General features: G+C 39.3%; 1 protein-coding gene across 3 annotated transcripts; it reads right to left on the bottom strand.

Annotated features, from left to right (window-relative positions):
• Positions 1-157: 157 nt before the first annotated feature.
• Positions 158-27,169, bottom strand: stra6 (signaling receptor and transporter of retinol STRA6). Of its 3 annotated transcripts, XM_041794684.1 has the most exons (19): positions 27,098-27,169; positions 26,942-26,987; positions 21,277-21,657; positions 19,912-19,978; positions 18,942-19,024; positions 16,618-16,751; positions 15,946-16,112; positions 12,793-12,918; positions 11,919-11,986; positions 8,652-8,731; positions 8,480-8,541; positions 7,917-8,079; positions 7,674-7,749; positions 7,116-7,249; positions 5,972-6,089; positions 5,590-5,691; positions 5,315-5,478; positions 2,359-2,496; positions 158-1,165 (listed from the first exon to the last, which is right to left on the bottom strand). In XM_041794684.1, the coding sequence occupies exons 3-19, from the start codon at positions 21,339-21,341 to the stop codon at positions 927-929; spliced, it is 1,986 nt and encodes a 661-aa protein (XP_041650618.1). In that variant the 5' UTR covers positions 21,342-21,657; positions 26,942-26,987; positions 27,098-27,169; the 3' UTR covers positions 158-926. The 3 variants fall into 3 exon arrangements, with proteins under 3 accessions (XP_041650618.1, XP_041650617.1, XP_041650619.1); XM_041794683.1 differs by lacking the exons at positions 26,942-26,987; positions 27,098-27,169 and adding an exon at positions 26,737-26,837; XM_041794685.1 differs by lacking the exons at positions 26,942-26,987; positions 27,098-27,169 and adding an exon at positions 26,138-26,665.
• Between the last annotated feature and the right edge of the window lie 557 nt (positions 27,170-27,726).

Below are 27,726 nucleotides of genomic sequence, written 5' to 3'. Positions count from 1 at the left end.
TAAAAAAAAAAAAAAAACAATCAGTTACTAATGATAATAATTTGTGTTTATGAATGAAGTGCAGAAAAAATGCCACACGTCAGTAAGGTGGTCATCATAAAGCCCTCCTTTGTTATTACCTTCATCCTTTTATAAGAGAGATAAAGAGGGAAAAAAATAATTGTTTCAGTTTTATTTTCACAGTGATCAGAGGGCATATTCAGACGTAGAAATTTTCACTTTAAAGTCAACTTTTTTTTTGTAAATCCAGAGACAAACGCTGCAGTGCTGGTGAATATCAGACACCATGGACAATAGTAAGAAAACAGTGGAAGCAGCAAGTGGTTTCTCCTTAAAGATCTACTAATAAAACAGAAAATACAAACAGTTTCATTTGATTCCTAGATCATATTCCACAGGTTATTACTAATTCTCACAAATTGTGTACAATTGAAAAAATAAATGTTTTACGCAGCCTACGAAAGCAGCTCATTATGTGTCTTCATAAATAGTGAAATGCTCTACATTTTAAAACCCTCCTTCAAAGGATGCTTCAGTGAACTGGTCGTTCACGTTTTTAGTTTGGGCAACAACAAACCTGCATTATCTACTCTTTATAAAGATACCAGCACATTTGAGAAGATATGGAATAAGTGCTTTTCCTAAAGAATCATTAGTGTGGACAGGAGGTCAGTGCCACATAAGCCGTCCTCAGGTGGCAGATTGTGGTCCAGACACACAAACAAAAGAAACACGAATAGCACAAAGTGAACTCACAGCCCTCCAACAGAGAAGGCTTCGTTAATACCTCTACATGTAGCACTGACCAAAAAGTGCACTTATTTAACCACGTTTACAGCAGGTATGGACACATTATATGGCTGCACAATTTCCCCCAAACCAAAAGAGACTCTGCAGCCGATCCTGAATCAGGGCCACATTCAGGTTCAGTTGCTGGCAGCAGCCTCTATCTCCTTGGTCCCTGCTTCCTTGTTGGTAACGTCCTTGGCGCTGCGGTTGAGACTTCCATTCAGAAAGCTTTCTGCGCTCTGACACTGGAAGTGCTTCCTGGTGCCCACCAGGGAGGGGTTGTTGACCAGGGTGTAGAGGAGCTGCCAGTGCCTGCGGGCCCTCTTGGCGCTGGACAGTTTGTGTTGTTTCTTCTCCTGCTGAACCAGCTGGATCCCTGAGGACACAAAGACATCATGATAGCTCTGATGGTATGTCACATACTCACAAGAGCAAATTTTTTTTTTTTTTTTTATCTCAACTGAAATGAGAAAGGACTCTTTTAAGGGCACCCAGGACCAGTTGGGTACAACAGAGAGTAATAATAGAAAGTAATCATAGTCTAATCCTCTAAGTGTGGTAGGAGCATATTGGGCTCGCCTTTAACGCTCTGAAAGCTTAAACCTCCTGGGCCACATGAATGCGAAGCAGACAATTAGCATAGCTCATCTGTGTAATCAGCTACTTAAGAGCTAATCTGTGTATTACAAAAGATTATTCCTGATACTGCATTGTTCTGTGGGTGCAAACAAGCAACATCAAATATCTCTGCAGACCACCTCAGTCTGGTTTCTCTCTAGCTGAAAACAATGCATCACTTTTACCAGCTTGTAGGACTAGATTGTGTGTTGGTAACAGAGTCTGAGGCTCAGGCAAGTGTGGGCATGGCAGAAGGACAGCTGAACATTTATGACAGATTTGATTGAGACCAGCAGCAGGGCTGTAAATTATTCCACAGTGTGACTCAATTTGTTCCTGACATATTAAATCAGAACCGCCTAGCTCTCTTTCTCATTTCTTCAGCGCGTGCAAGATAGTGTTATGATCTGATTATGTGTTACAGTGACCTGCTGCTGAATACTAAACCTCCCTGGAGAAATTAAAAATGTCCCGCTGACTTTATGGCTATGATAAGATATGGACACACTGTTTGTCTTTAAAAAGAAGGCAGGATATGCTTTATTTTTCAGTCTATTATTAAAAACTGAAACCCTCACTGAATTGATCCTATTAATGTATTACATGCATGTGCAGCCAAAGCTGTATGTACGCATCCTGTGTGTCTGTGCGGTAGATTTGCAGTGTTGTCTGGAAAAGATTAAGAAACAACATCAGTGATGTTTTTGTTCGCATATTCTTACATCCCATAAACATATGCAGATTAAGTATAATATACTTATTGCAGCAGGAAACTTTTTTTAATATAGGTTTTTTAGGTGTTGGGGTTCTTTTGGTGTTGAAAACAGAAAAACATTTTAAAATAATCCTCAGATTTTGCTCTGAACACACTGAACTGACAGTACCCATCATTGTAATCTGACTCATCAGCTCTATCTGAAAGTAGTGTGAGGTGAGTCTTGTGCTACAGACCCTCTTCAGCATCCCGTGACCTCTGTGCAGAGTTGCTCTCCTGGCCCACAGACTGCAGCAACACCCCACAGAACGCCTTCATCACTGGGTGGGACTGGCTCACCTCAATCTTCAGATAATGAGCATAGCAGCGGTAGGCTGAGAGAGAGAGGAGGGGTAACTATGACTGGGCAGAAGCAATAAACACATAGGGCTACACCTCATATTGGCTTCGAGGTGATCATACATAATGGCCATACAATCACACCTCTTTTTTAACCACCTGCTTTTCCTGACAACAGATGTCTTAAATCTGCAGCCATTTTCAGCAATCGTGTGCAATTACAGTTACAGTCACGTGCCCAGAATACAGATCTAATAGGAGCTGCAGTGAGCTGCAGGCAGGGTAAAGTGGATAGGATACCCATTTCTGGCCTCTAAGTGGGATCAGTAGAAGTGCATTTGCTCATGGAAAATTGCTTCTCTTTAAGCCTCCACAGTGAGAGAGAGAAAAAACAGAGGCATCTACAAAGGTAGGAGCACAATGTTAATACCAGTGAATATATTTGCAATTTTATGAAGAGAAAAACAGCAGGAAAATCTAACATTTGTTTAAAGTATGAATATCAATGCAATAAATAACATAGTTGTTTTTTATATTTCAACACATGCTTTGGTCTGGTCAAGAAATCTGACCATAGCAGTATACTATTGCTGTTCCTACAGCCACTTGTGCAAAGATCGTATTGTTATTAATTTCATTTCAGACAGGACCACTTTGACCAGAAACACACATGATTTATAGCTATACATTTTTTTTTACTTAGTTATTAATTAGCATTTATTGCTGTTATTTATGTTTGGTGGTGTGGCAGTTCTGAGATCCCCTGCCTTTCCACAAGCCTATGCAAAAAGCATTAAGCAGGAACAGCACATGTTCCTGCTCTTCCAGTGCCGATAAGGAAAGGCTAAGGCAGGGAGAGAAGCAGGAAAAAAATCAGAGCAGAGCAGGCATCAATGACAACAGAATGACATTGATGAAGTTAAGAAGCAAAATGAAGGAGGAAGGAGTGTTGCAAGACCAGCTTGCAGAAAGAGCGGCAGAGTGTAACCTAGAGCAGCTTAAATAAGGCAGCCTGAGTGCGGTTAGCCAATGGCATGATTAGAGCACATCAGTTGGCTGTCAGCTGATGAGGACTTGCAGATCAGCTGATCTCAATTGTAGCAGCGCTTGACTCTGTGGCCTGCCTGAATTCAAGCTAAATGCTTGATTTAAGTACATATTTAGAGCAAAGACAAGAAAAAAATAAAGTTAAGATAGACTATATTGCCAAAAGTATTCACTCACCTGCCTTCACTGGCATATGGACTTAAGTGACATCCCATTCTTAATCCATAGGGTAATATGATGTCGGTCCAGCCTTTGCAGCTATAACAGCTTCAACTCTTCTGGGAAGGCTTTCCACAAGGTTTAGGAGAGTGTTTATGAGAATTTTTGACCATTCTTCCAGAAGCGCATTTGTGAGGTCACACACTGATGTTGGACAAGAAGGCGTGGCTCTCAGTCTCTGCTCTTGTTCATCCCAAAGGTGTTCTATCGGGTTGAGTTCAGGACTCTGTGCAGGCCAGTCAGGTTCATTCACACCAAACTCTCTCATCCATGTCTTTATGGACCTTGCTTTGTGCACTGGTGCACAGTCATGTTGGAACAGGAAGGGGCCATCCCCAAACTGTTCCCATAAAGCTGGGAGCATGGAAATGTCCAAAATCTCTTGGTATGTTAAAGCATTCAAAGTTCCTTTCATTGGAATTAAGGGGCCAAGCCCAGGTCCTGAAAACAACCCCACACCATAATCCCCCCTCCACTTGGCATGCTTTAAACCACTGCATCTGACGCTTTGCATCACACTTGATGATGTATGGCTTGGATGCAGCTGCTCAGCCTTGGAAACTCATTCCATGAGGCTCTCTACACACTGTTCTACGTGGCCTACCACTTGGTGGCTGAGTTGCTGTCGTTCCTAATCGCTTCCATTTTGTTATAATACCACTGACAGTTGACTGTGGAATATTTAGGAGCAAGGAAATTTCACAACTGGACTTGTTGCACAGGTGGCATCCTATCACGCTGGAATTCTCTGAGCTCCTGAGAGCAACCCAGTCTTTCACAAATGTTTTAAGAAACAGCCTGCATGCCTAGGTGCTTAATTTTGTACACCTGTGGCCATGGAAGTGATTGGAACACCTGATTTCAATTATTTGGATGGGTGAGTGAATACTTTTGGCAATATAGTGAATGTGCACGAGGGGTATGAAACAAAATGAATTCTCTGAAGACAAGGAATGCACCAATGCACCAGTTTGACATTTGTATAGGTAGGTATCGGCTCTGCTGATAAACACAGGCCATCACCAAATACTGTGGCTGTAGATACCAGTGATACTGTAGATATCAGTAGAAAATGTTCATCTGTTGTGTTCAATCAATGCAATGCTGATCTGGTATCTGGTATATTTAACTGCTAAATCAAATAAACTTTCTACTGGGCAGAGGAAATCACATGTCAGACAAAACACAAACTGATCTGTTTTCATGGTCAAACATGGGAGAACATTCTGGTTAAGCAGGAGTGTTACTCCTACAGAAGTTATTAAAAAAACATCTCTATCAGTAAGTTGCTTAGGTATTTTTTTCTTTATATAATATTTTTCTGACTTCTTGCCTTTACTCCGATATGACAGCTGAAGAGAGACAGGAAATATGAGGAGAGAGAATGGAGGAAGACATGCACTTGACAGCGCAGAGACCAGGAACCACGACCAGTGCGTCAAGGACTATAACCTTCGTTTCCGGACAACTGCTCTACCAACTGAGCTAAATCCATCCTACCCCAAAATGACTGTTTTAAACATTGGTGTCAGCCCTAAAAAACAAATAGAAGGTAGACAAATAAATGTAGATATTATCTTATTTTACCTGGGTCAAAAGCCTCCACACTGCGGTTAAGAAGGCTGATATCCATACGTCCCATGTGGACAATGTTGTACAGGGCTGTGATGATCATTCGCCACACCGCCAGCAGCACCCCAATCAGGACGTTGACTGGAAACAGCAGGTAAGTAAGCAGGAATAGATTACCCCTAGAAAAACAGAAAGAACGAATCAAAAACAAAAGATTATGATACAGCTTTGTGGCAAATTTAATAACTGAATACAGGAGACAATACATGGTAACAAATAGAAACAATCACCTGTTGTCAAGGTCTCTTGTGCCTCCTGCTTTTTTGATGAAGCAAAACCTGCCAGTAATGTGCTGAACCAACACAGCCAAGATAATCATCAGCCAGAAGGGCCTGAAAACATTCAGAAAAGTCAGAACAATTGCAAAATAACTGAGAAAAAGCTAACACTTGTGCATGTAAAGTATCAATGTAAGGTTACAGGAACCAAGCAAGTATTAAATCTACTTGGACAGACTTAACCTGCAGAGTTTATTCTATGAAAACTTAATAAAAATCAACAAAACTAAAGTTTCAACATTCTTGTAGCACATGATAAACCTGCTAATCATGGCTAAGACACATAGTCATCATACACAGAGATGTGATGAGTAAGAGGTACGATGATGCTTACCACATGCTCAACAGGATCTGAAAGAGGATCAGATTCTGTTGGTACAAGATGGGTATGATGATGAGGAAGACAGCAACCAGGAGACAGAGGAAGAACACCAGGGTCTGGATCATCATGCCTGCAGGGGAGAGAGATCAGGGCCTCAGGGCTTCATATCTCACACTCAGTCCAGCATACAAAACATCCACACCACAACCACAGTTCTCTCATATTACTGAAGAATATCACAGATACAGACCTTTATTCTGACCAGATGCATCATTATGCATATAGAAACATAAAGAGTAAACAGACTGGGAATTATTAATATGGCATTAAATATTAAAATGAAATCCTGGCTCTGGCCAAGGCAAGTTGTTTTTTGTACCTCATTCTACGTTTTTTCTCCAACTTCATTTAATTAATTGATTGTGTTCTTGTAAGACAAAAAAGCTAATATAAAAGCTCCTGTGAGGAACACTGGATCCAGTCAATGAGAACCTCTGTGTACAAATTTGTACCTAATATCTTGATTGACTTTGTCCTGTAGATGTGTAGGTAGTGGTTACTGAAAAAAATCTCATCCTGCTTTATTTCACAGCAAAATACATCTCTAACTAGGGGACTAATTGTAGTGGAAATTGATTCTGATGAACTAAGAAAGTAAACCAGCCCATCAACATAAAGACTGAAGATTGTATTCAGTGAGTTTTAATTCCTGAAACCATACTAAAGATTTACTGTGAGTTGTACGTTTGAGGTTTGCAACAAATACATATGAGATTTTCAACATAAAACACTTGTTTTATGTACACATGTACAGGAAATATGAGCAAAGAGATGAGGTATATGATTTTGTTCACAGGGTGGGCGCTAAAATCAACATTACAAAAAAACATCTCACAGGAGCTTTAATTAGTCTGGCACCTACCCCTCTGCAGCAGTTTTAGGCATACTTAGGCATAAGTACAAACAAATATTCAGTACTGTAAGTAGTGATCTTTGTCACTTTTAAAGCTCACAGAGGAATGTTAATGTTAAATTCAGAAATTTCAAGTTTAAACTCTTCACAGGAGCTTTAAAAGTAATCTATATTTTAGAAAACAAGGCTGGAAAACAGGATAATCTCCCTTATTCTTTTCTATCATTGGATCTGTATCTTTACCAATGCAGATGTGAGCTGCTGTGAAGCTTGTGTAACCCATCCAGCAGACCAGTGCTGGTCTTGAAGCCCTGATGCTTCTCTGGCAGTTGTAGACATTATAGATATCTCCTCTGTACAGCCCCTTCAGGTTTGACCTACAGAAACAAAATCACAGTCAATCCAATGCAGCGCTGTGCAATATTTAAACTGATTTATCAGTACATGTAAAAATTACATTGTTAATTACAGAGGTAATCAAGCATGGGATACAACCAATATGCAATACAATACTCAACACAGACACCCATTTTTTTTTAATACGCTGTAATTTATGGTAATGGCACAGTATTTCACTTCTTATCTTAATAGCCATTTTCAATTCCAGCAGCAGTTAGTTATGCTATTCTGTCTGTGTGGATGATTAGTCCTCTATTATGTTAGAATAACTCCTCAGTGAGCCACAGCATTATAATGAAAGCAGCAGAATGCAAAGCACACTCTCCATTCTTGTAGGCTTTGGGATGTGAATAGAAAAAATGATAAGATAGAGCTGCTACACTGATGTGTTCTTAGACCTACCGATGCAGAACCATGGAGCGCATGAGCATAGCCAGGTTGACCAAAGCGGACAGTGTTATTGCTGAAATATAGCACACTGCAGGAAGAAAGCACAACATCCATCTTTATTTTTAAGAAGATGCTACTCATCAGCAAATGCTTTCTGTAGGTTGAAACAATGCAGCAGTGACTGATTCAACTAAATATAATGTTGTTATCAACCATGGAACTAAAAAGTCATCTCTGCTTTCTGATTTCACTCACCTTCCACACACCACATGTAGTAAATTACTATCCTGACCACTTCATGTTTGTCCGGAGACAGCATTATCTTGAAGCCGGCCAAAAGGTTGGCAACATCTTCATCGACTCCTGATCGTGCAGTCTGGAGCGTTGGCACCACAACAGAGATCAGCAGGAGACTCATCTAAGCAAGCATGAATAAAACATAAAGAAAGAGGTTTAATCTAACATAGCAATGCAATTGTTTTTACGCATGGACCACAGAAAACTACTAATTCTGTTTTGGAGTCCATGTTTTTAAAGATGTGGAAACGGACACTGGAAACCTGTGTCATACTTGAATGCTGGATATTAACTTAGTTTATCTATGCTATCTGTTGATATTCAGAGTCTGGACTGCAGTAATAAGGCCATAATCTGGGACAAGATCTGGTCTACTCTGTAAAGATCTGAGGGGAAAATTTGCATATCCCTTTTGTTTCTGATCAACTGATAGCTGTCTTAGTAAAGACAACGGATGATTTATTTAAGCTTCTATTTAATGCAGAGATGTGGTCCAATCTAATAGTAAATGTATCACTTACCTGATACACAGCTATAAATGACACAACACCAGAGATGGCCAACTTCAGGGGGAAACGGAAAGCTGGATGTTAAAAAAACAAAACAAAACAAAACATTACAACATGAGAAATTTTATTTTAGAGGTATCACTTAAAGTCATGCCCAGACACAAAGCTAAGACTGCAAATTTACCTTCCTCTGGTGTGTAAATGTATGACTTCACAGCATCAATTATTCTTTGAGGGAGCTTTGGCGTTTCTGTGCTTGATGTGCTGAAGGGAAAGGTAAACAAAGAAACGACATGCTTTACAAATAGAAGTAAAAATGCAATAGTATAACATTTTAGTTGACAGAGGCCTGTGCTGTTATTGCTGAAATCTTTGTTGTTAGCACACTAGAAGCTGTCGGCTGCTTCTCCGACATTCTTTATTTTCTTTTATTTCTTTCCATTTTAATGTTAATTTAGAAAGTTGAACTTTTTTTTTATGTAGCATTGATAAAAAAAAATCTTAGGGCAATATTTTGAATACTGTTAGTATGTAATTCTTTCTTTTAGACCAGGGGTTCACAAACTTTGCCATGCCAAGGACCGCCATGTTAACCTCACGCCAGATGGATTTTTTTCACACATCCATCTGGAAAACCACTTATACACAGCGTTTTGGAAAGGGCAGAGCATTTGAAAAAAACACTGGGAGAGTGATTGGATAAGCGTTCTGTCTGTCACATCTTTATGAGCCAATCAGAGCAACAAAACACGTGACGTTGCAACCAGCAAGCTGCGCCCCTACCAAAGGAGTAAACTCCATTAGAGCTGCATAACACGAATCATGGCAACTGTAGACATGTCAGTACACAACTTTTGTCGTTTTTGTAAAGAAAGTAACTCAATGCTGTTCTTTGTTCTTCTTTTAACGAAGAAATTATGTAAAGTTCTGACAAAAGTGGCGCTTTAGCAGCATCCACGCTAATGTTTTGTGCCATAATTGCACCAGCCTCTTGATGCTGCTCGCTTACGTCACAACTCCGCCGCTCCCGAAAGTACTGATCCTCGTTGCTGATTGGTCCTGTCACTTTCTAACCAGGCCCAAACGGTTCAGACGGGAGCTTTGCAAGATGGATTCGCCAGTGAGAAACACAGAAACAGGCGAATCCATCTGCTTTGCAAGGTTACTGCCATGTAGCATTAGCCTCCACTGGGGACCCTTCTTACAAAATTTCCTGTACATAATGATGTCAAATTTAAGAATTAAACACAATACTTTTCAAAATATTTATTTTTTTCATCAATAATTAATTATCTTCATTTAATTCAGAATCAGGACATGCTTTATTGGCCAAGTATTCTTGCACAAACAAGGAATTTGACTTCCGTTAGCTTTGTCCTCAGTGTACTCAAACCAAACATAAATATTTTAAAAAGGGGGAAATAATATACATTTAAATTCAAATATATAAAAGCTTTTATTAGACATTTTACCTATGACATACACAAGCCTGTGTGCACTAATGGTACAGTTGCAAGAGTGCAAGGATTCTGAATAAATATAAACAAAGTATAAAATATGTAACAGTGTGAAATGATGGTGAGATTGTGCAAAGGTTCAGGAGGTGAAGCACTGTTTAACAATTAATTTTAATGTCTTCTCATAAATAGTCTTATCTCTAAGCGTACTCTTCTTTTAGAAATGTTTGATTCTAAGAGTAGGCATGAAGCTACGGTTTAAATTTTATAAACAGTACCTGTAAAAAGTATTCACCCCCTTCAAGTCTTTATTTAGTAGATGCACCTTTGGCTGCAATCACACACTGGGTCTGTGTGGATAGGTCTCAATCAGGCTTGCACATCCAGACATTGCAATTTTACTCTATTCTTCTTTGTAAAACTGTTCACCAAACAGTGTTTGTCTGCTGGCCGAAATGAGTTTGTTTCAACAGTGGCTTTTTCTTTGACACTCTCCCACAAAGCTCACTAGTCTCTTTCTTGCCTGGTCTCCCCCCGCCCCCCAACGGACCTGCTTTCCTCCGATTGGCCAATTTTCTGGAGGCTGGCTTCCAGGCGGGACTTAATGTTTTGTGCCTGCCCCCTCCTATATGGCTAATTTGCTATGCTAGTATTTGAACCGGTCTGACTGAGGAAAATATGGCGAATTTTGAATTTTGATATTTTGGAGAGAGAGGGGGAAGAAAACCAGCAGCAGCAAAGGATAGAGCAGGAGGTATCTGTTTGGTAAGTGTTACTGTGTTGCTAAATGGCTAAGAGGCCTTGTGGGGGCAGTCTGTTCCACTTTGCCGGCAGCACAGACAAACCAGTCAGGAGATCTTATTGCGATGACCTCATCAATTTGCTCCCTGTTCGCTCCATCGAAATCTCGTCTCTGGAAGATCTCGGAGAGATTCCCAATGAACCGTTTTCATCAGTTTACACTCTAATTCCAAGATTTCTGCCACATGCGTTTATCTTGCGCTTTGAAAATTTGCATACGTGGAGTATGGACACCCAACATTGTGACTTTATATTTATGTTTTAAAAATCGGAAAAGTATAATAGCCCCTCTTTAATCTTCATGGTTTAATGGTAGCCAGGAATATTGATCAACCAGTGACTGGACCTTCCAGACACAGGTACACATACTACAATCACCTAAGACACATTCCCTGCACTCAGTTGATCTCCATTTCACTAACTGTGAGACCACTAACACCAAATAGCTGAACCTCTGTTGAAATAAGTCAGTCTCTTTAAAGGGGGAGAATATTTATGCAATCACTTATTTTACAGTACATATCTTTGTTTAATTGGCATTGCATTGTAAAAATCCGTTTTCACTTTGACATTAAGGAGTTTTTTTGTGTCAACAAAGCTAAATTGCATTGACCATTATTGATTTATATAATCCATAAAAGGGTAAGATATCCAAGGGGGTGAAAAGTGACACTCAAATCAGCTGCTTGATTCTGCCTAGAGTGGTGTGAGTTATCCCTTTTAGAATGGAAAAAAAAGCCTTTAAAAGAACACATAGGTTTTTGAAATTCAGTAATTATCTAAAAATAGTCATGTTAGAATGTTGTCACAGAAAAAGTTCTGAAATGATTTTTAATTTTGTTCCATTCGCTCACATCTTCCATCCAAATTTCTTCAACCCCACTAGCACCCCTGGCCGCCACTCCAGGGGATGTGGACCCCCACCTTGAAAAACACTGTTAGACTACTACACACGCTGCTATGTTTCAGAAACATCCACAGCCTGTAAGTTAAAGTTTACTGCTCTCAAACACCCTGTAAAGCAACATCCTACAGAAAAGTTTAATCCAGTCCTTTTATTTTGGAAAAACAGACCTCCCTCTGCTCAGCTGTATTAAAAAAGGCTCATAAGATTTGGCTAAGGAAATGCCAAAAGACAAACAAAGAACATACAGCAACACAGGTGTGTTACTAACATGAACTGCAACTCTCACCTGATCTTTGACGGCTTCTTCTTTAGCATTTCCTTCACATAGTCTTTGTAGTAGCTGCTACTGAGATCCTGCCAAACAAAGACAGTGATGATAATGATGCGTACCAGATTATAACATACATAACATTTAAACAGGCTGGGATAGTGTGATGAAGCTAAATGGATTCATCAGGGCTTTCATATTCTTAAACTTTCAGCATTAAATACTGTTTTGATTTCAACTTTAACTTTATTATCCCTTTCTGACTACAAAAAATACAATGTAATAGTGTTGCAAAAGCAGAATTTATGGTGGAGTTGTTGTATTGAATTCCATTAGAATGCACAGGTGGTCTTTGTGTTATGGCTGATTCTGTATATTGTTAAAAATATTCCTGCCAAAGGGAACGGGAAAGAAGGGGGGTAGGGGGCAAACTCCAGGCAATCGCCTCACCTCAGCTTCGTCACACCAATGCTGAGATTAGCATCACATAAACACAGCATTGTCTCTTGTCAGAGAAAAAAAACAAGGCAACCTTTTCATAATCTGATCTCCAACATAACCTAAACCAGTTACGTCAAATCTACTTAAAATGATTAGGCAACTCTCACACTGCTTTAGACTTCACAATTTCCCTTCAGCCTAGACTGCGTGAGCACAGTAAGCCCCTTCTTTAGCAGGCAGCTTATAAAAGATTCATCACGTGCACGGATTCAGGAGAAATGTGCGCTTTAGAGAGTTTTTAATAGCTCAGGCTGATGCAAACTTTGACTACTTATCAATAGATACAGTTGTATCTAGGTTGTTATGTAAGCAGGTCTAACAACAAGTGCTACAGGGGCTGCCCGGTCCTAAAGTAGGCATGAAGGAGAGAGTATTTTCAGATCAAACTTACCTCGGTGGCGTTGTTCTTTTCAGTACCCTTTAAGCCCTTGAATAGAAGCAGGGGATACTGGAAACTGAGGAATGCCAAACAAGCTATTTGTGGCAGGCTGGAGAAAAGGGAGTAGTGTTTGTATATCTGAAAAAAGGATGAAAAGACACTTCAGATCTCCTAGCAACTTATTTTAAGAGTTTTGAAGTAGGACATTGTAATTTAAAAGCTAATTTTATTGCCACAAAGCAAACACAGAAACCTCTGTGAGTCAGTATACATGTGTCGACGAAGACCCAACATGAAACATGAGCAATTAAGACGCCACTAACAAAATTTCAGCATGGTACTTAAGAAAAGTCACCTCTTTCTCATTTTTAACATCTTTGTAATTCCATGCTAGAAATACAAACAATAGCAAATACAATATTCAAGAAAATGCATTGTCTTACTATGATGAAGCTCATTCTTGCAGATCAACTCAATGCCCCCTGTAGCGTTTGGTGTGTGGCAGGATTATAAAGAGAGAGACACTACAATAAAACGACAAACCAGCCAAAACCTCGGTGTCTGTCTTGCACACCCACTGAGCCGATTAACTGTGACAAAGCTTCCTGATTAAGACCAACCGACAGTGGAACTAATTGTTTTGAGTTGTAGCCATTCATCAAGCCCCTCCATTTGTCTACAAACCTGGCTAAAAATCCTGATATTCATCTTTTTTAGTCTCATTGTACACACACTACAGACTGCCTTTGTTAGGTTATCAAGAGGATTCCAAACCAGGGGGTGCCACAAAGCAAACAAAGGTAAGACCTTTGTAGGACTTAGCCAAATGGGATGCCCATGGAGGTTGAAAAAATCATGGTCACTTGTAAATTAATCTGTGATAACCATATTTCATATTTGAAATGATTGCCACTCTTACCAAAGAAACACAAAAGAAGTTTGATTTTATCATGCTGTAGGACAATTAGCCTTTTTCAAAATGTAAACCCCTTTCTTAAAATAGAATTACCTTATTTTTTGCAAATTTAAACAATGTGGATGTGCACAGAGACTGAAATAACTTTAAGGGAAAAATAATTAAAGAACTGCAAAAGAAAAAAAGGTTAAAATTGGCAAAAATGGGGCAGAGAAAAAAAAAATTTAAAAGGTGGAAAAAAAGTGGTGAAAAGTGATTACAGAAAGGCAAAAACATTTGATAAAAGCTGCAAAAATTGGTTAAGAAAGGCAAAAAGGGTTGAGAAGTGGTTAAAAAGTGGTTAAAAACTAGAGAAAATTGATTAAATATGGCAAAAATGGGTTAAAATTGAGCAAGAAAGTGATGAAAGGGTGTTAAAAAGTCACACGAGTAAGTAATTTGAACATCAGAACCCAATTATTGCTTGACAGACTTTTCAGCTCGAAAATGAAGTAACTTGAAGCCAGGATGCTAGCACTGATACTACTGATCCAACACAAAACCATCGATATCATCACTGCACCATGAGCCATCAATTAGGGCCCATTCACTGGATTTTTCAGGGGCCCAGGCAGGCCCTGTCTGATCCAACAATAGGCGACTCGTCCGCCCCAAAGATCTATGATCAAAAACTCATCTGAGACACCTCACAACCTCTCAAAGAAGGTCTTGCATGTTTGATTTTTTCCCTGACTTTTAGGCTGCCTTCTACTTTTTGTAACTTCAATGACATTGACAAATGAGAGCACAGAGCACTCTGCATGTGCAGCAGTCACTAATGTAAACAAACCAAATGGTAAAATGAAAGAAGGGAAATAAGGATTCTGCTATGAGATGAAACTATGAGATGGAGGAAAAGTTTGTCATGTTCTGACCACCATCCCTGCCTTTATGAAGGGTGATCGAGGGACTACCATGACAAAGGTAAGAGAAATATTTGTGAAAAATAGTAACTAGTGAGTATCAACAAAGACAGTATTGTACAGTAAATACATTTATGTTTATAATTTTTATTTGGGTAGTAGTCTAGCCACGTCCCTCTTCCATACTCTGAGTATGATTTGCTGAAATATAATGCCAATATAAATGCGAAAAAAAAAGGGATGCTGCAAAATGATGCACACAGTAGACCAGAAGTTCCTATAGATATATTACTCAAACTGAACATCTGTATGATGGCCAGGGAAAACATTCCAAGATCATAATTATTTAAAAAAATTAGACACTCTAAGTCAGTTTTAGGTAATGAGTATAGACTTATCATGTTGATCATTGGTAGGACAAGAGCCAGCTTTGTGATATAAAAAACTGGACTTCAGGCTTAACAGACCAGACTTACCCTCTAATCTTAATTTGTGGTACACACACCCCAAAATAAATCAGCTTTGTCAAAGGACTAATCCCTAGAAATTTGGCAGATGATACTTAAAGGGATACTTCAACATTCTGGCAAATTTTCCCATTGCCATAATCCCTATAGTCTTAGTAATATGTTCATTACCTTTAGTTGTCCGTGCAAGCTATTTTTAGATCGGCGCTGCCGAGTTAGGGGCTGCTGTGCCAACTCAATGGAGACAGACGGTATTTTTGGCTTTCCCTCATCAACCTCATCAAATACACAATCCAACAACTCCAAAACGCTCTCGTTGACGAGTTATGACCCGTACTTTCACCACGCTATGAAATAATAACGTATAATTATGTAATATTACAACACATGAAGCAAATAACTACTTTCCGAGAAAACCACTGGGCAGAGTGACACAGTGTGGCAGTGCCGTGGTAACACGTATTTCTGGCTTTGCATTTAGCTTTAAAACATCTCCATCTCGTAACGTTTCATGATTACTTCATAGCGTGGTGAATGTGCAGGTCACAACTTGTCCACGAGAGCATTTTGGAGTTGTTGGATTGTGTATTTGATGAGTTTGATGAGGGAAAGCCAAAAATACCGTCCGTCTCCATTGAGTTGGCACAGCAGCTCTGAACTCGGCAGCGTTGATCTAAAAATGGCTTGCACGGACAGCTAAAGGTAACGAACCTATCTCTAAGACTATAGGGATTATGGCAATGGGCAAATTTGCCAAAATGTTGAAGTATCCCTTTAATAAAGAAAGTAAGAATCAATCCTGGAACATTTCAAATATTTTCTGCCTCACAGAAGCGGAAAAAGATGTGATGGAAATCATGAAAGTAGTTAAAGTTCTTACCAGAGGATCTTTTGGACAATCGATTTTCTGCCAGACCAGAACCCCAAAGTGGGTCCATGATAAAAGGCTCCCAAGTACATAGCCGACTTTATTATGTAAAGTGCCACATGCCAGGAGAGGGTAGTATAGTGCGGGGTAGTAGAAGACTCCCAGGATCAACCAATATTCTGCAAATACAACGAAAAAGTGTGAAGAACAAGAGTGCCTAAGAGGACATGCTGAATTGAATTCTGACAGCATTTGAACTTTTGAAACTATTTTTGCTTCATTTCAACTCAATCTGAAATTAAAGGAAACAATAAATGATTTTAGATGCATTTCCCTTGAATTGCTGCTGAGAACTATGTTCTACCTTGTTTAGAGGTTGTGGGGAAAAAGTAGGAGACTGACTCCTTCTGGTTAATCCTTATGTAATTTCATTTCAGTAAAAAGGGCAAACGCCTTACCATGCTTACAATTATGTCCCGAAGTTGAAAATAAAAGACATATGGAAACAAATAATCCAATTACATAACAGGAAAATGGTGAAAATGTGGACAAATTTGATCAGACCAACCTTTCCTTGAGTACTGAAACACTCATTAACTACTAAAAATACTCTGAAGTGTTAGGTATGTTATTTTCATTCTGTGCAACACAAAAATGCTGAAAGACTCAAAACGACATCCTTACGTTTATTCTCCTTGTCTTCAGAGAAGGGGAGGGGGTTTGGCAATAGCACCAGGCCCCAGAGTTTGCACAAAAGCACTCCAAACACAGCGACTGCCAGGCCCTTATGCTGCGTATGGTCCAGGAAGTTGACCGGACTGTGAAATCAAGTGGCAGGTATTTAGAGCCCATACGTTACCAGTCTCACATCTGGATGAAACAGTTATTGAGCAGAAATGAAAAACTTCAAAAGGAAACATACGAGGGGTTTTTAAGTTCAAGCCTACAAACAAAAAATGTCAGCATATCAGATATATAGCAGTGGTAATTTTTCTGCAATTTGAAATGTACTCTTAGTCTTTGGCTAAAATGGTTATTGTTTTTTAGTCACATTTTAGTGATTTTAGTCTAGATTTTGCAGATAAAACTTAATCGAGTTTTAGTCTATAAAAAGTCCTTACATTTAAGTCTTGCTTTTTGTTGACTCAGCCAAATTAAATCAAATTAGTCATCTTGTAAAGTCAATATGAATACAAAACACTTATATTAATTCTCTTCCAATACTGTGGTTAGTTTAGAATAAAATAAATTGAATTATTATATAAAACATATACCTTGAATGCCCTCTCATCTCCTCTGTACTTGTGTTATGACTGATATATGCACAGTCAAAAAAATAACAGATTTTGAATGTCCAGCACAATCATTTAAATCTCTTTCAGTCTCCCTGATGAAAACTAAACGTACTTTTGTCATTTTTTCCAATAAGACAATTATTTTTAGCTTGTTATCCTCCATTCTTCCTCTTAGACCAACAGGTGTTTATGAACATTTTAGGTGAATTTTAGTCAATGAAAATAATGGAGATTTTTTACCGAATGTTGGGGGATGTTTTTCCTGAGGATAGCCATACCTTTGGCACATGTCAGTTTATTATACAAATAAGCCATGGGGAGAGAAAAATCCACATCTGCATTTCTCAGTCTAATATTTATCTGGAAAAGGTTCACTGAGGATCCAAACTCTAATGAATGAAAACCTTCCAAAAAACACACACAAATTCACACCTACAAGTTACCCTGAATGACCACAATTTACTCGTCGGCCGCTCTGTACCACAAGGCTCCACTGTTTATTAATGCAGATTACATTTGTTGTATTATAAACAACATGCAAGCTTTTAAAATCACAAAGTAACACATGAAAATACTTCTTATTCTAAATCCTATAGACCATGTTCTGTCACTGGATCACTTGATTGAATGGCTCCCTCTCTTTAAATTTTCTCTATCTAGTGTTAACTACAACCTAGTTTCATATCTAAACCAAAGATTTTTATAAGAATAATGCCATAAAGCCAGAAAGTAAACAGTAAACATAGAGGAAAAACAGATTTTCTGTTAATGGGTGCTCACGCACTCCCTCAAGTGCTTAGCCAATCAGATTCTGCCACAACCTCGTTTGACCAATTATCATGCATCTGTCATATTTTAAATCTATCATCCTTTCTCCTACAGTCAGCCTGTTGTTTTGGCATGGACGCTACAACCCTCCTCCACCCCAGCCACCTCCATTCAGTTCGTTAAGCATCTTGTCCAGATCCTCATAGGTCTTCTGCTCATCTCATCCTGCATACCTGTCCCCTCCTCCAGGCCACCTCAGTGGTTTTCCAGTCCAGCTTCTCAGATGACTACTCCACATCTGATCCTGCATCCCTCATCAACACCACCACCAGTTTCTAGACTTCATAGGGGGGTATCCTATTCCTGCTGTTTGCCTCACTACCCCTACAAGTACATGAAATCATCTCAAAGGAGTTTAATCGCCAAAGACATTGCACATTTCTCTTTCATTAAAATTTGTTAAATAAATTGTTGTTAGTTTCTCTTATTGAACCATTTACCTTTCTATTTAACCCAACATAAGCCTGCACTGAGCACCTTTATAATGCTCATATAATGAAGAAACATACATTTTTTTGAAGGCAGTCATTTTCCTCCTTAGGCATAACAGTCCCTGGTAGCACAACTCTTGTTGTTTGTTATCAACACATGATAATTTACTCAAAATTAGTTGATTTTTGGGGGAGTAGTTGGTTATTTGATTGGATTTTTGCACAAGCTGGCATTTTTGCTTAAACCTGATATCAAATTAAGGGTACTGGAAGTCAATACTAATACTGAAATTGACATCTGAATTAGAACGACTCTCAAAGAAATCCATTGGTCATACATTTCCAAAGATGTGTACTAAATTGAATCTAATGGGATACAAAGCTGTCAGTATGGGGCTGTAAACACTAGCAGTTTCTTTTATTTAAGAAAACATAAAGCTAAAAAAAGCCTCACCTGAGTAACCCTGGCAGTCCTTTCTGTCTGTATCCCTCCTTCATGCGTCTGGCTAACACTGCAAGGATCAACATGACGACGAACTGGGAGGAAAAGATTCATCAGTTAGTTTTATCTGCAGCTGTGGACTCCCTGGTGTCCAGGTCTCAGTCTGCTGGACACTAAAGACTAGTTGATGCCATAACAGGCCAGGCCCTGACTCCTCATTAGTGCCCCCCATGGATGTGGTCTGAATGAACTATCATCAGTCAGAACCACTGACCAGTGAGAGTTCAATGACCTGTCGTGACCTGAGACATGTTTTGGAAACACACAGATAAAAAGGCAGCTTTTCTCTGAATTAGGTCAGTCTGGACCACAAAGCAAGACTGCCTTTATTCAGACATTAAAAAGAGAAAATCAGTACGTTAAATGTGGCATGGGACAAAAGAAAAAAAAAGGATTATTATTAGCTGTTTCACCTCATAAACAAAAGAGCAGAAAAGGAGAACAGAAAACATAATGACTCAGTTTAATAGTGTTCACACAGATGGCACTGGTTGTAGGATTTAAGCATCAAAACCCACGCATTATGGTGAATTTTCCTTGACCGTTATCTGCTGCGTTCTATCGAGGGTAAACTAGACTTGATGCAGAAGTTTTACAAGGTGGCTAGCAAGAAAAGGTCCAGGTAGTGTGTGAAAGTGCAGTTTTGAGTATGTGTGAAAGCACTGATTGGATCTCATATTGACTAAGAGTTCAAATGTACCAACAAAGCCTTGGGGGTTAAATTTCATGGATAAATGCCATCATTTTTGTTGCTAAAAACATAAAACTGTGTTTTAATTTTTCATAGGGAAGAAACCATCATATTTTAATGAGACTAAGTATAAATCATGCTTCATTTCATAACCAGGTATGATAAAAAACCTCAGTGAATGACAACTCATTGCTCTTGTGTCACATTTTTACAACAATGGAGCAGACTTACAGAAATGGCGGTGATACATATGTGGTAGAGTCTGTCATCAGCCGTAGGGTCACATGGGGGGATTACTCTAAAAAAGGGAACAAAACATTCACACATGAGCAAAACAATCAAAGTTAAACTTAAGGCTGAAGGATTTGAGCAGCCCTACACCTCACTAAACCGTTCACACGTCACTGTTAGGGCCATTTGTCACTGGAAACTTTGCAGCTGAAATCCTGCAGCAGAGATTTGCATTTTAAACCGGATTGGTATCAGCGTGACACAGGAAAACAACAAATGCCTATGTTCACGTTTCCAGTACACTGGAAGAGGAGGACTGCTTGGTCATGGAGGATTTTTAGCTCATATTTTAAGAGAAGACCTTATGCATCAGGTACTCTAAAGTAGTAGATTTATTAAGGAAAATACCACTCACACTTTATGGTGTGTTAATGTTAGAGTTGGCGGCTTTCGCAGAGGATAATGTGGCATGTTTTTTCAGCAGTGTCTTACCCATCCAAACAATGTGTGAATTTGTAACCTGGCACTCTGAAGGTAGATTTATTGTGAATTTACAGGAAGGCTAAATAAAGATTTGCAGACTCAGGAGGGGCAGCAGCATGTTTTATTGAGCTAAATCTCAGATTTAACTACAGCTGGGGCCCCTTTAAAGCTTTTTAGAGCACAACTACATGACAGTTGTTAATTTTTTTTACTTTATTAAACACATTTCCATCATTTTTCTGTCATGTTGACCATCAGCTGAGTTAATACATGTAGTATTAATTTCTTATACTCAATCAGAAAATCACAGTATGGGAAATTTTTATAAATAAAAAACAGCAAGATGAGGTAAAACATTTCATGAGGATCTGGCTGCATAATACACTATACTAGTTGCATTGTGGGTACAATAACTTGTATACAAGACTTTAAAGAGTTGTTTGGAGCTTTGCATGATACTATGAGCTACATCTTAACATTTTTGTGGCTAAAACATTTAATGGTGAGTCATTAGCTTGATGAATTTATGCTTTGATTATACTGTCAGATATTTTCTGTCAGGTTTCAAGGGCATAACTTCCTGCCTGCTGCTTCCTCCAGACATGAAAAGGAGACAGCCTCTACTGTAATATGATACATGATATGAACAGACACAATAACTCACACAGAAGGTGACACGGTCAAAGTGTGTCAAGTGACACTGAATATCTCAATGAGAGCTGTGCAGATCTCTGAAAGTTTGGAGAACCAACCAAAACCAAAAATAAACATACTGTTTTTTATCATAGTGATTCTTAGAGATGATATAAGCATACAGCATTAATTTGAGGGACATTTCAGAGTAAAAGTCTTACATTTTTAAATAGATAAGAATGAACTTACTCTGCTTCGATCTTGGATGGCACAGGACCAAGGTCTGGGTACTCATAGTCCACATCTGAATCCATTTTTCTGTCTTTCTTTCTTTCTTTCAATTAGATCCAAAGTTTTAGAAAGGAACCAGAGTACTTTTAAACACAACCTCTGGAGCTACAGTCCACTTCACTCAAGAGGAAATAGTTTCTCCAGAGTCCTGAGTTGGATTGTGCTGCTGCGGCAGAAGCTTCTGCACTCTCCTTACCCTCCCTCACAGCCTGTATTCAGGTGCCCTCGTCCCGCCGTGGAGCTGAGAGTAATGTGACAGGTCCTGGCTGCTGCAAGCGTGCTGCCTCCACCCTGCAAAAAGGCCCTTCTTCAGCTGAGGGCTACCACCACACTGGGAGCCTGGGAAGAGAGTGAGAGGGGGGCAGTGTGTGAAAGGAGGGAAAAATGTGGAGATCTGAGCGACCAATCTGCAAGGCCACCTGCGGCTTACTGGGATTACATCTACTTTTGGGGTGGTGTTATAGAACCTGTGGCCCGTGCTTGGAGGGGTCAGGTGTACAGGGTTATAAAACTCATGTGTGGACTGAGTGGGCTGCTGGAAGAGATGAGTCTAGTGCTCCATGATGATAACGGGGAAATTTTCACATTGTTCCCTTTCAGTCATGGATCAGTTACATTTTGGAAAGGTTACCAAAACTAGGATTATGTAAATCACCAGAACAATAAAAAAGTAGCCAAACTAAGCCAGACAGGCAGTCAGACTACAGCTCAGTACATACGTAGCTCTGCCTTCAGCCTGATAAGGATCAAGGAAAGGTTCATTCAACCCAGTACTTTGTCTTTGACAGATACATTAAGATAAAGGCGTCCAAGGACATTTCAATGTGTAGTTTTGCAAACCAGACACCTTCATGTTTACTCTGAAATAATGACATTAAATTCTAATATGCTGTTTTCAAGAAATTCTTACAAAAACTCTGTTTATCGGCGCCTGATAACAGATTATTTCTAAATACTACACCCTGTAAACTGCTGATACGTTTCCAGCAAATACATGAAAGAGACATAAAATTGGGTCTGTCTACAACTGTCCAATGTGACTGGCATTGACTTGAATATGAATACAGTCCTACAATCCCAAGGAGGAATTTCATCCATGCTTAGTCTTCATATTAATAGCTTCCTATATGAGCTTCTGGAACACAAAAATATTCAACAAAAAACATGAACAACTCTCCTTTGTTCAGACTGGTGGTTCCCAAGGTGGAGCCTGTGGCCTGAAGCAATGACAAGCTCAGAAAGACTACATACTCTGTTTAGCACTGATATAACCTGACACGCCAGACAGACTGTTTCATATATCCATAGCATGGGATATATTTCACATCCAATTGGGCAACCTCAAATAGTCTGTGTTTGGGAAGGGCAGAACCACTGAAAAATATTTCACAGGGTGAATGGACAAACATTATTTCTGTCACATTCATTACTGGCCAATCAAAATGACATAACATGATTTAGTGGGCGTGTACAGCACTGGGAAGAAAACTACATAAAGTGTGCTTGACAGGCAGCTAATATTGTTGTTCACTATCAGTGGAGCCAGTTGGTGAATCAAACTCACACCAAAGCCAGTCAGGAGAAGAGCAAAAACATCTTTTCCACTAAGATAAGCTTTCATCGCAGCTCTTTGCTCTCATTTACTAAAGAAGGGTCTAGTTCTGATAAAACTGCCACTATAGCTACAGTCATGTGCAGAAGTTTTTTGGCATGTACGGCACTAAGGATTCATTATGGGGCACAATACGCCTCAACTGTGGCTGGGGCCGCAAGACTCAAGCTCAACACAAGCTGACACAAATATGTGTTGCTATGCAGCCAGGGTCAAGCTCAACAGCCTCTCTTTTGTCTAGGCCCTTTCAACAATTGGTGGTTGTCAGGTCTTTGGGACACCCAGAGCACAACCAGGGATTTGTGACAAGCCTACTACCTGCCCAGATGGTACCCTAAGCCCTAAAAGTGTGAACACTGTAGTTTTTACAACAGGCTGTTTTCTCACGCCCCCGGTAACATGTAAGGGTATCCCGAGCACTACCAGGGTTGTATCAATTGCCCTTCCCATCTGCTGGTGCCCTCAGGCGGACTTACTTGCCACATATACGCCTTACTTCAGCCTTAATTTTGGCCAAAACATGCCTGAAGGTTCTCCAGGGCACTGAACATCAGAGCTGATCACTCACAAATAGGTCATTCATATTTATGGCAATTTCTAATCTTGAAATTGTGAATCTGACTGTTTATGAAAGTTCCTATCTGACATTTGGTCCATGTGGATCTGATGTAGAACTGACTTTGATTTTATTTCTTTACAGACCAAAATTGAGATATATATCATCTCTAATTCAGCTAAAAATATCAGAATATTGTTTTTGGTCCATATTGCCCAGCCCTAGGTTTAACAGTAACAATAATCACAGGTTGCAACACTTCAAAAAAAAAGATAAATTTATATGTCTTATCTCTGTCATATGTTGTTGTGACCTTCATGGCTCATCTAATCCCACCAGGTTGGATATTGGCCTCAGCGGAGTCCAGACTCATGAGTCAGGACAAATCCCTGTTACATATTATATCCTCAGAGTCTTTTAGGCAGCGGGGTTTCCTGCTGAATTTGACAGAATTAACAACAGCAATGTCATTTTAAAGAAGGGGGATATTATCTCAGAGCCTCCAGTGAAAGTAAGCACAAGCATGTGAGTGCTACACAGACAGGAAAAGGTCAGAGATCATGCCAACACCCTTGTTCCAATTAATTTCTTCCTGCAACACACTTAAAGCAACATCAAATGCACTCACATTTCTATTCTTACATGCACCTTCATGCACACACAGGTTGTATAGAGCTTGTGCAACATGTCTGCATTGCTGCACAAGTCAGTTTTGCAACACTGCCTCCATGTCAGCATTCGCTCATTATGCTGGGATTACAGTCACATTTTTTAAAAGCAACAAAAATTTCCCCCTAACACTCCTGAGAAAACATGGTTTCTCAAGCACATAAGCCAGCAAATCAAATGCTCCTGAAGACAAAGCAGCCCAGCAAATAAAGGGGTCAGTGAACAAAGAATGCTTTGAACGATTATAATTACATCACAGCAAGGCAGTTTGATTAAGACAGAGCTCACTTGTATCAGGTTTAGGAAGTCAGCTCCAAAGCTTTTTATGTGGCAAATATTAATAAAACCCTGTGAAAACAAACAGCTTAGTTAACTCATCAACTGACCCACCATCAGTCTAGACCAGAGGCTCTCAGCTAGCCTGGCCTCAGGGCCCAGAAGAGCCTTCTTTAATAAGAAAAAACAGCCTTTCTATCTCAAGATACTGAGATAAATAAGGGATAAAGGATCATCAGGACAAATGGAGTTAAATAAAACATATGGATGTGTGTCTGCATAGAGCGTCCATACATCGTAGATTTGCAACCCACTTTTGGGTTTCTACCCTCCAGTTGAGAGCCAACTGTCCAGACAGTAGGGATGGGACAAATAGCAACTGTATATGGCAATATACAGTTTTGATTTGGTGGCACAATCATCACATTTCTGGTACCAAATATAAATTATAAATATAAATATTAATTTCACCTTTTTAAAGATGGGGTATAGTGCTCAGTAAATCAGACATCTTGACCTATCATTATATGATTGTTTTGTAATATACATCTATTAAATATCCATGAGTGTGGGCCACAAATTCCATCAAGTATCTAGAGCTATCCTGTCTCTCATAACCTTACTCAGGCCTGCCCGCAGAATTGGCTGGGCCCCTAGAAGCATTAGTGCTAGCGCCCTGGCCAACAGTTACCTCATTTAGGAGCTGAAAGTGTCTCAAGCTTTAACTTGGTTCTGTTCTTCAAATGATTGATTCATATCACTGTATGCCCTTTTTCTAACTCCCTCCCCCCATTTTTGCCACATTTTTTTCTTTTTTTTACATCTTTTAGCCAATTTTCACATCTTTGAACCTATTTTCACAACTTTTAATCTGTTTTTACAACTTTAGTCTCATGTTTTGCCATTTTTTGCCTCTGTAACCAATCATTACCCCCTTTGACCTGTGTTTTGCCACTTTTTGCCATGTTTAGACCCATATTTGCCACTTTTTAGCCACTTTTCACAATCTTTTCATCCATTTTTGACCCAATCCTATTTTTGCTTCTTTGAGCTAATTTTTGCCACTCTGTATCCACTTTTTAAACACATTTTTCTGTCAATTTTTTCCACGTATTCTTGAATTTCCTCCAGGATTAATAAAGTATCTATCCAGCTATCTATCTATGCAATTATTTAGTTTCCCCTCAAAGTTATTTCAGTTCCTTCTACCTAATTCTCTGGCATTCTGTTTGTCCACATCATAACTTATCTATGAAGTCTGACATTACTTTCCAAATGCTTTAGTCAGTGTGCCCATTCACACTGTAAACATTACCAGAAAAAGGTAATTCTGTTTTAAGAAAGGGGGTTTACATAAAGATGCTATATTTCAATACAGCATAAATAAAATTATCTTTTGTTTCTTTGATAAAAGTGATTATTATTTTGGTTAAAAATCAAATATGGTTAACACTGATTAACTTTATAATGGGCCATGGTTTTCCTCACCTCCAAGGGCCCCAAAATTGGCTGGGCCCCAGAAAGTTCTACCCTTATGGGTGGCATTGTCCTACTTCACAACATTATCAGTATAAGCAAAGTAGTAGGCTACTCTGCAAACTAATTCAACATGAAAGAAACTATCTCAGCCTTCCAAATACATCAGTTCAGATCTTTACAGCATAGAAAGTATTGCATATAAAGTCCTGTAAAATTACTGAGTCTACCTTTAAGAGTTTTTGGCTCATCCTGGCTTTCAGCCTTTCTCGGTGCTGTTGCTGTCCTTCGAGGAAGTAGCCCACTCCATGTAAGAACTCTGACTGTGAGAGCAATTCAGGGGAAACCATTTCATTTGTTCAATGGGCATTAAGCTGTAAGAGAATACATTCAAGTTGCACCGCTTTATTTCGACAAATCAGACGTTTTTGCAGTGATGTGGCAATTAGATCCATGATCAGGTCATTGTTGGCCCACATCCCAGTCCTGAGCATGCTAGTCTCGTTTTGTCATCAAACGCAACTGCAGACAGATTCCCCGGGTTCGGTTTCATCGTGGACAAATTTGATGCCTTTGAAGTTTTGACTGATCTTCCGACAACAAAGACGCATTCATTGTGAGCAGCAGCAACAGGTAACAGTCACCTGTGCCCCGTGCAGTTGTCCTTAGCTTGCATTTTATTAATTTAATCGACCCACTTATACTTTTCTCACGGAATTGTTCCTTATTTGCGATAAATGTAGCCACACACGGTACTTCTATTGGGACTGGGCTAACTGTCAGCTACACTAGCTAAACAGTGCACACCTGGAGATGTTTGCTTACTTACCGTGCACGTGCGGGTGTGCTGCAGCCTGTAGCCCCAGACAGGTGCGGGAGATTGGATAATAAAGCAGGACAGAAAAGTAGCTAAAACTCTTTTCAGTTAGCGACAAAAATGTAAGTAGACTGCCTTTTTTTTTACATTATTGCCTTTAAACATTACAGCTTTCAGTACAGCGCATTTTATTTTGATATAGGCCTAATTACCTTACCTTGTGTTCACCTTGTGTTGTCCGTCTGTCTCTTGGTCTGGAGAACCTTAAATGACCGAGTTTCCATCACTTTTTTAACCATACACCCTCAATAGATCAATAATTATCTAAACATAACAACAATCTCAAGAGCAACTTTTCGTTTTTCTTGCAGACCTCACATGTGGAGTCTGGTCGGGACTTTGACCTGGCTATCTTGTGGTGGGAACATCATAAAATTGCTGCTGCGTGCGAAGTTGTGAAACATATAGAAGGCTGAGTTATGTGATGAAGTTTAAGTTAAGACTGAGAAATTTCACCAGGCTGTATAATGAAATAATAGTCAAACCAACGCTAAACCATTTATATTGTGGTGTCTAATAACATCTGTAGCTCTTAAAGTAGGTGACTGTCAGTGTTTTAGCTGTTTAATGCATGCAACCTTCAATTTGTCCAATGAGGTAAGGCTAAAATTAGAGGCTGAAGAGGAAGTTGTTAGAGCATTAATGTTAAATACAGTACTTGAATAAATTTTATTCATATTTGATATTTTCAGCAGTTTTGTCACAGTAGGGAAGTCAGATTTAAACTTGGAGTGTGAGGTGGTTGTGGTTATGAGTCTTGATACTGAAGTCCGGTAGGGCTGGTGGAAACTTGTAGATATAACTCCATGGTAAACTTTCTCCTCAACTGAATAGGCTGTAACTACAGTACAAAGCATTTTTATTGACATTAATGCAGTTACTTCACAGGATAAGCATGGCAATGTTAGCAAATGACCACACAATTAAGGGCTCTCTTTGAAA

This window comes from Cheilinus undulatus, linkage group 9 (genome assembly GCF_018320785.1).
Source record: "Cheilinus undulatus linkage group 9, ASM1832078v1, whole genome shotgun sequence".
Taxonomy (NCBI): domain Eukaryota; kingdom Metazoa; phylum Chordata; class Actinopteri; order Labriformes; family Labridae; genus Cheilinus; species Cheilinus undulatus.
Note: the sequence above shows the minus strand (reverse complement) of the source record. Positions and strands in the feature narration are given on the sequence as shown.

Excerpts from the sequence above, each read along its gene's own strand:
- stra6 (XM_041794684.1), bottom strand. The coding sequence starts at position 21,341 with ATGGATTCAGATGTGGACTATGAGTACCCAGACCTTGGTCCTGTGCCA. Across the intron at positions 19,025-19,911 it reads TATGTATCACCGCCATTTCT|TTCGTCGTCATGTTGATCCT; the intron begins GTAAGTCTGCTC and ends TTTTCCTCCCAG. Across the intron at positions 16,113-16,617 it reads TGAAGACAAGGAGAATAAAC|AATATTGGTTGATCCTGGGA; the intron begins GTAAGGATGTCG and ends TTGTATTTGCAG.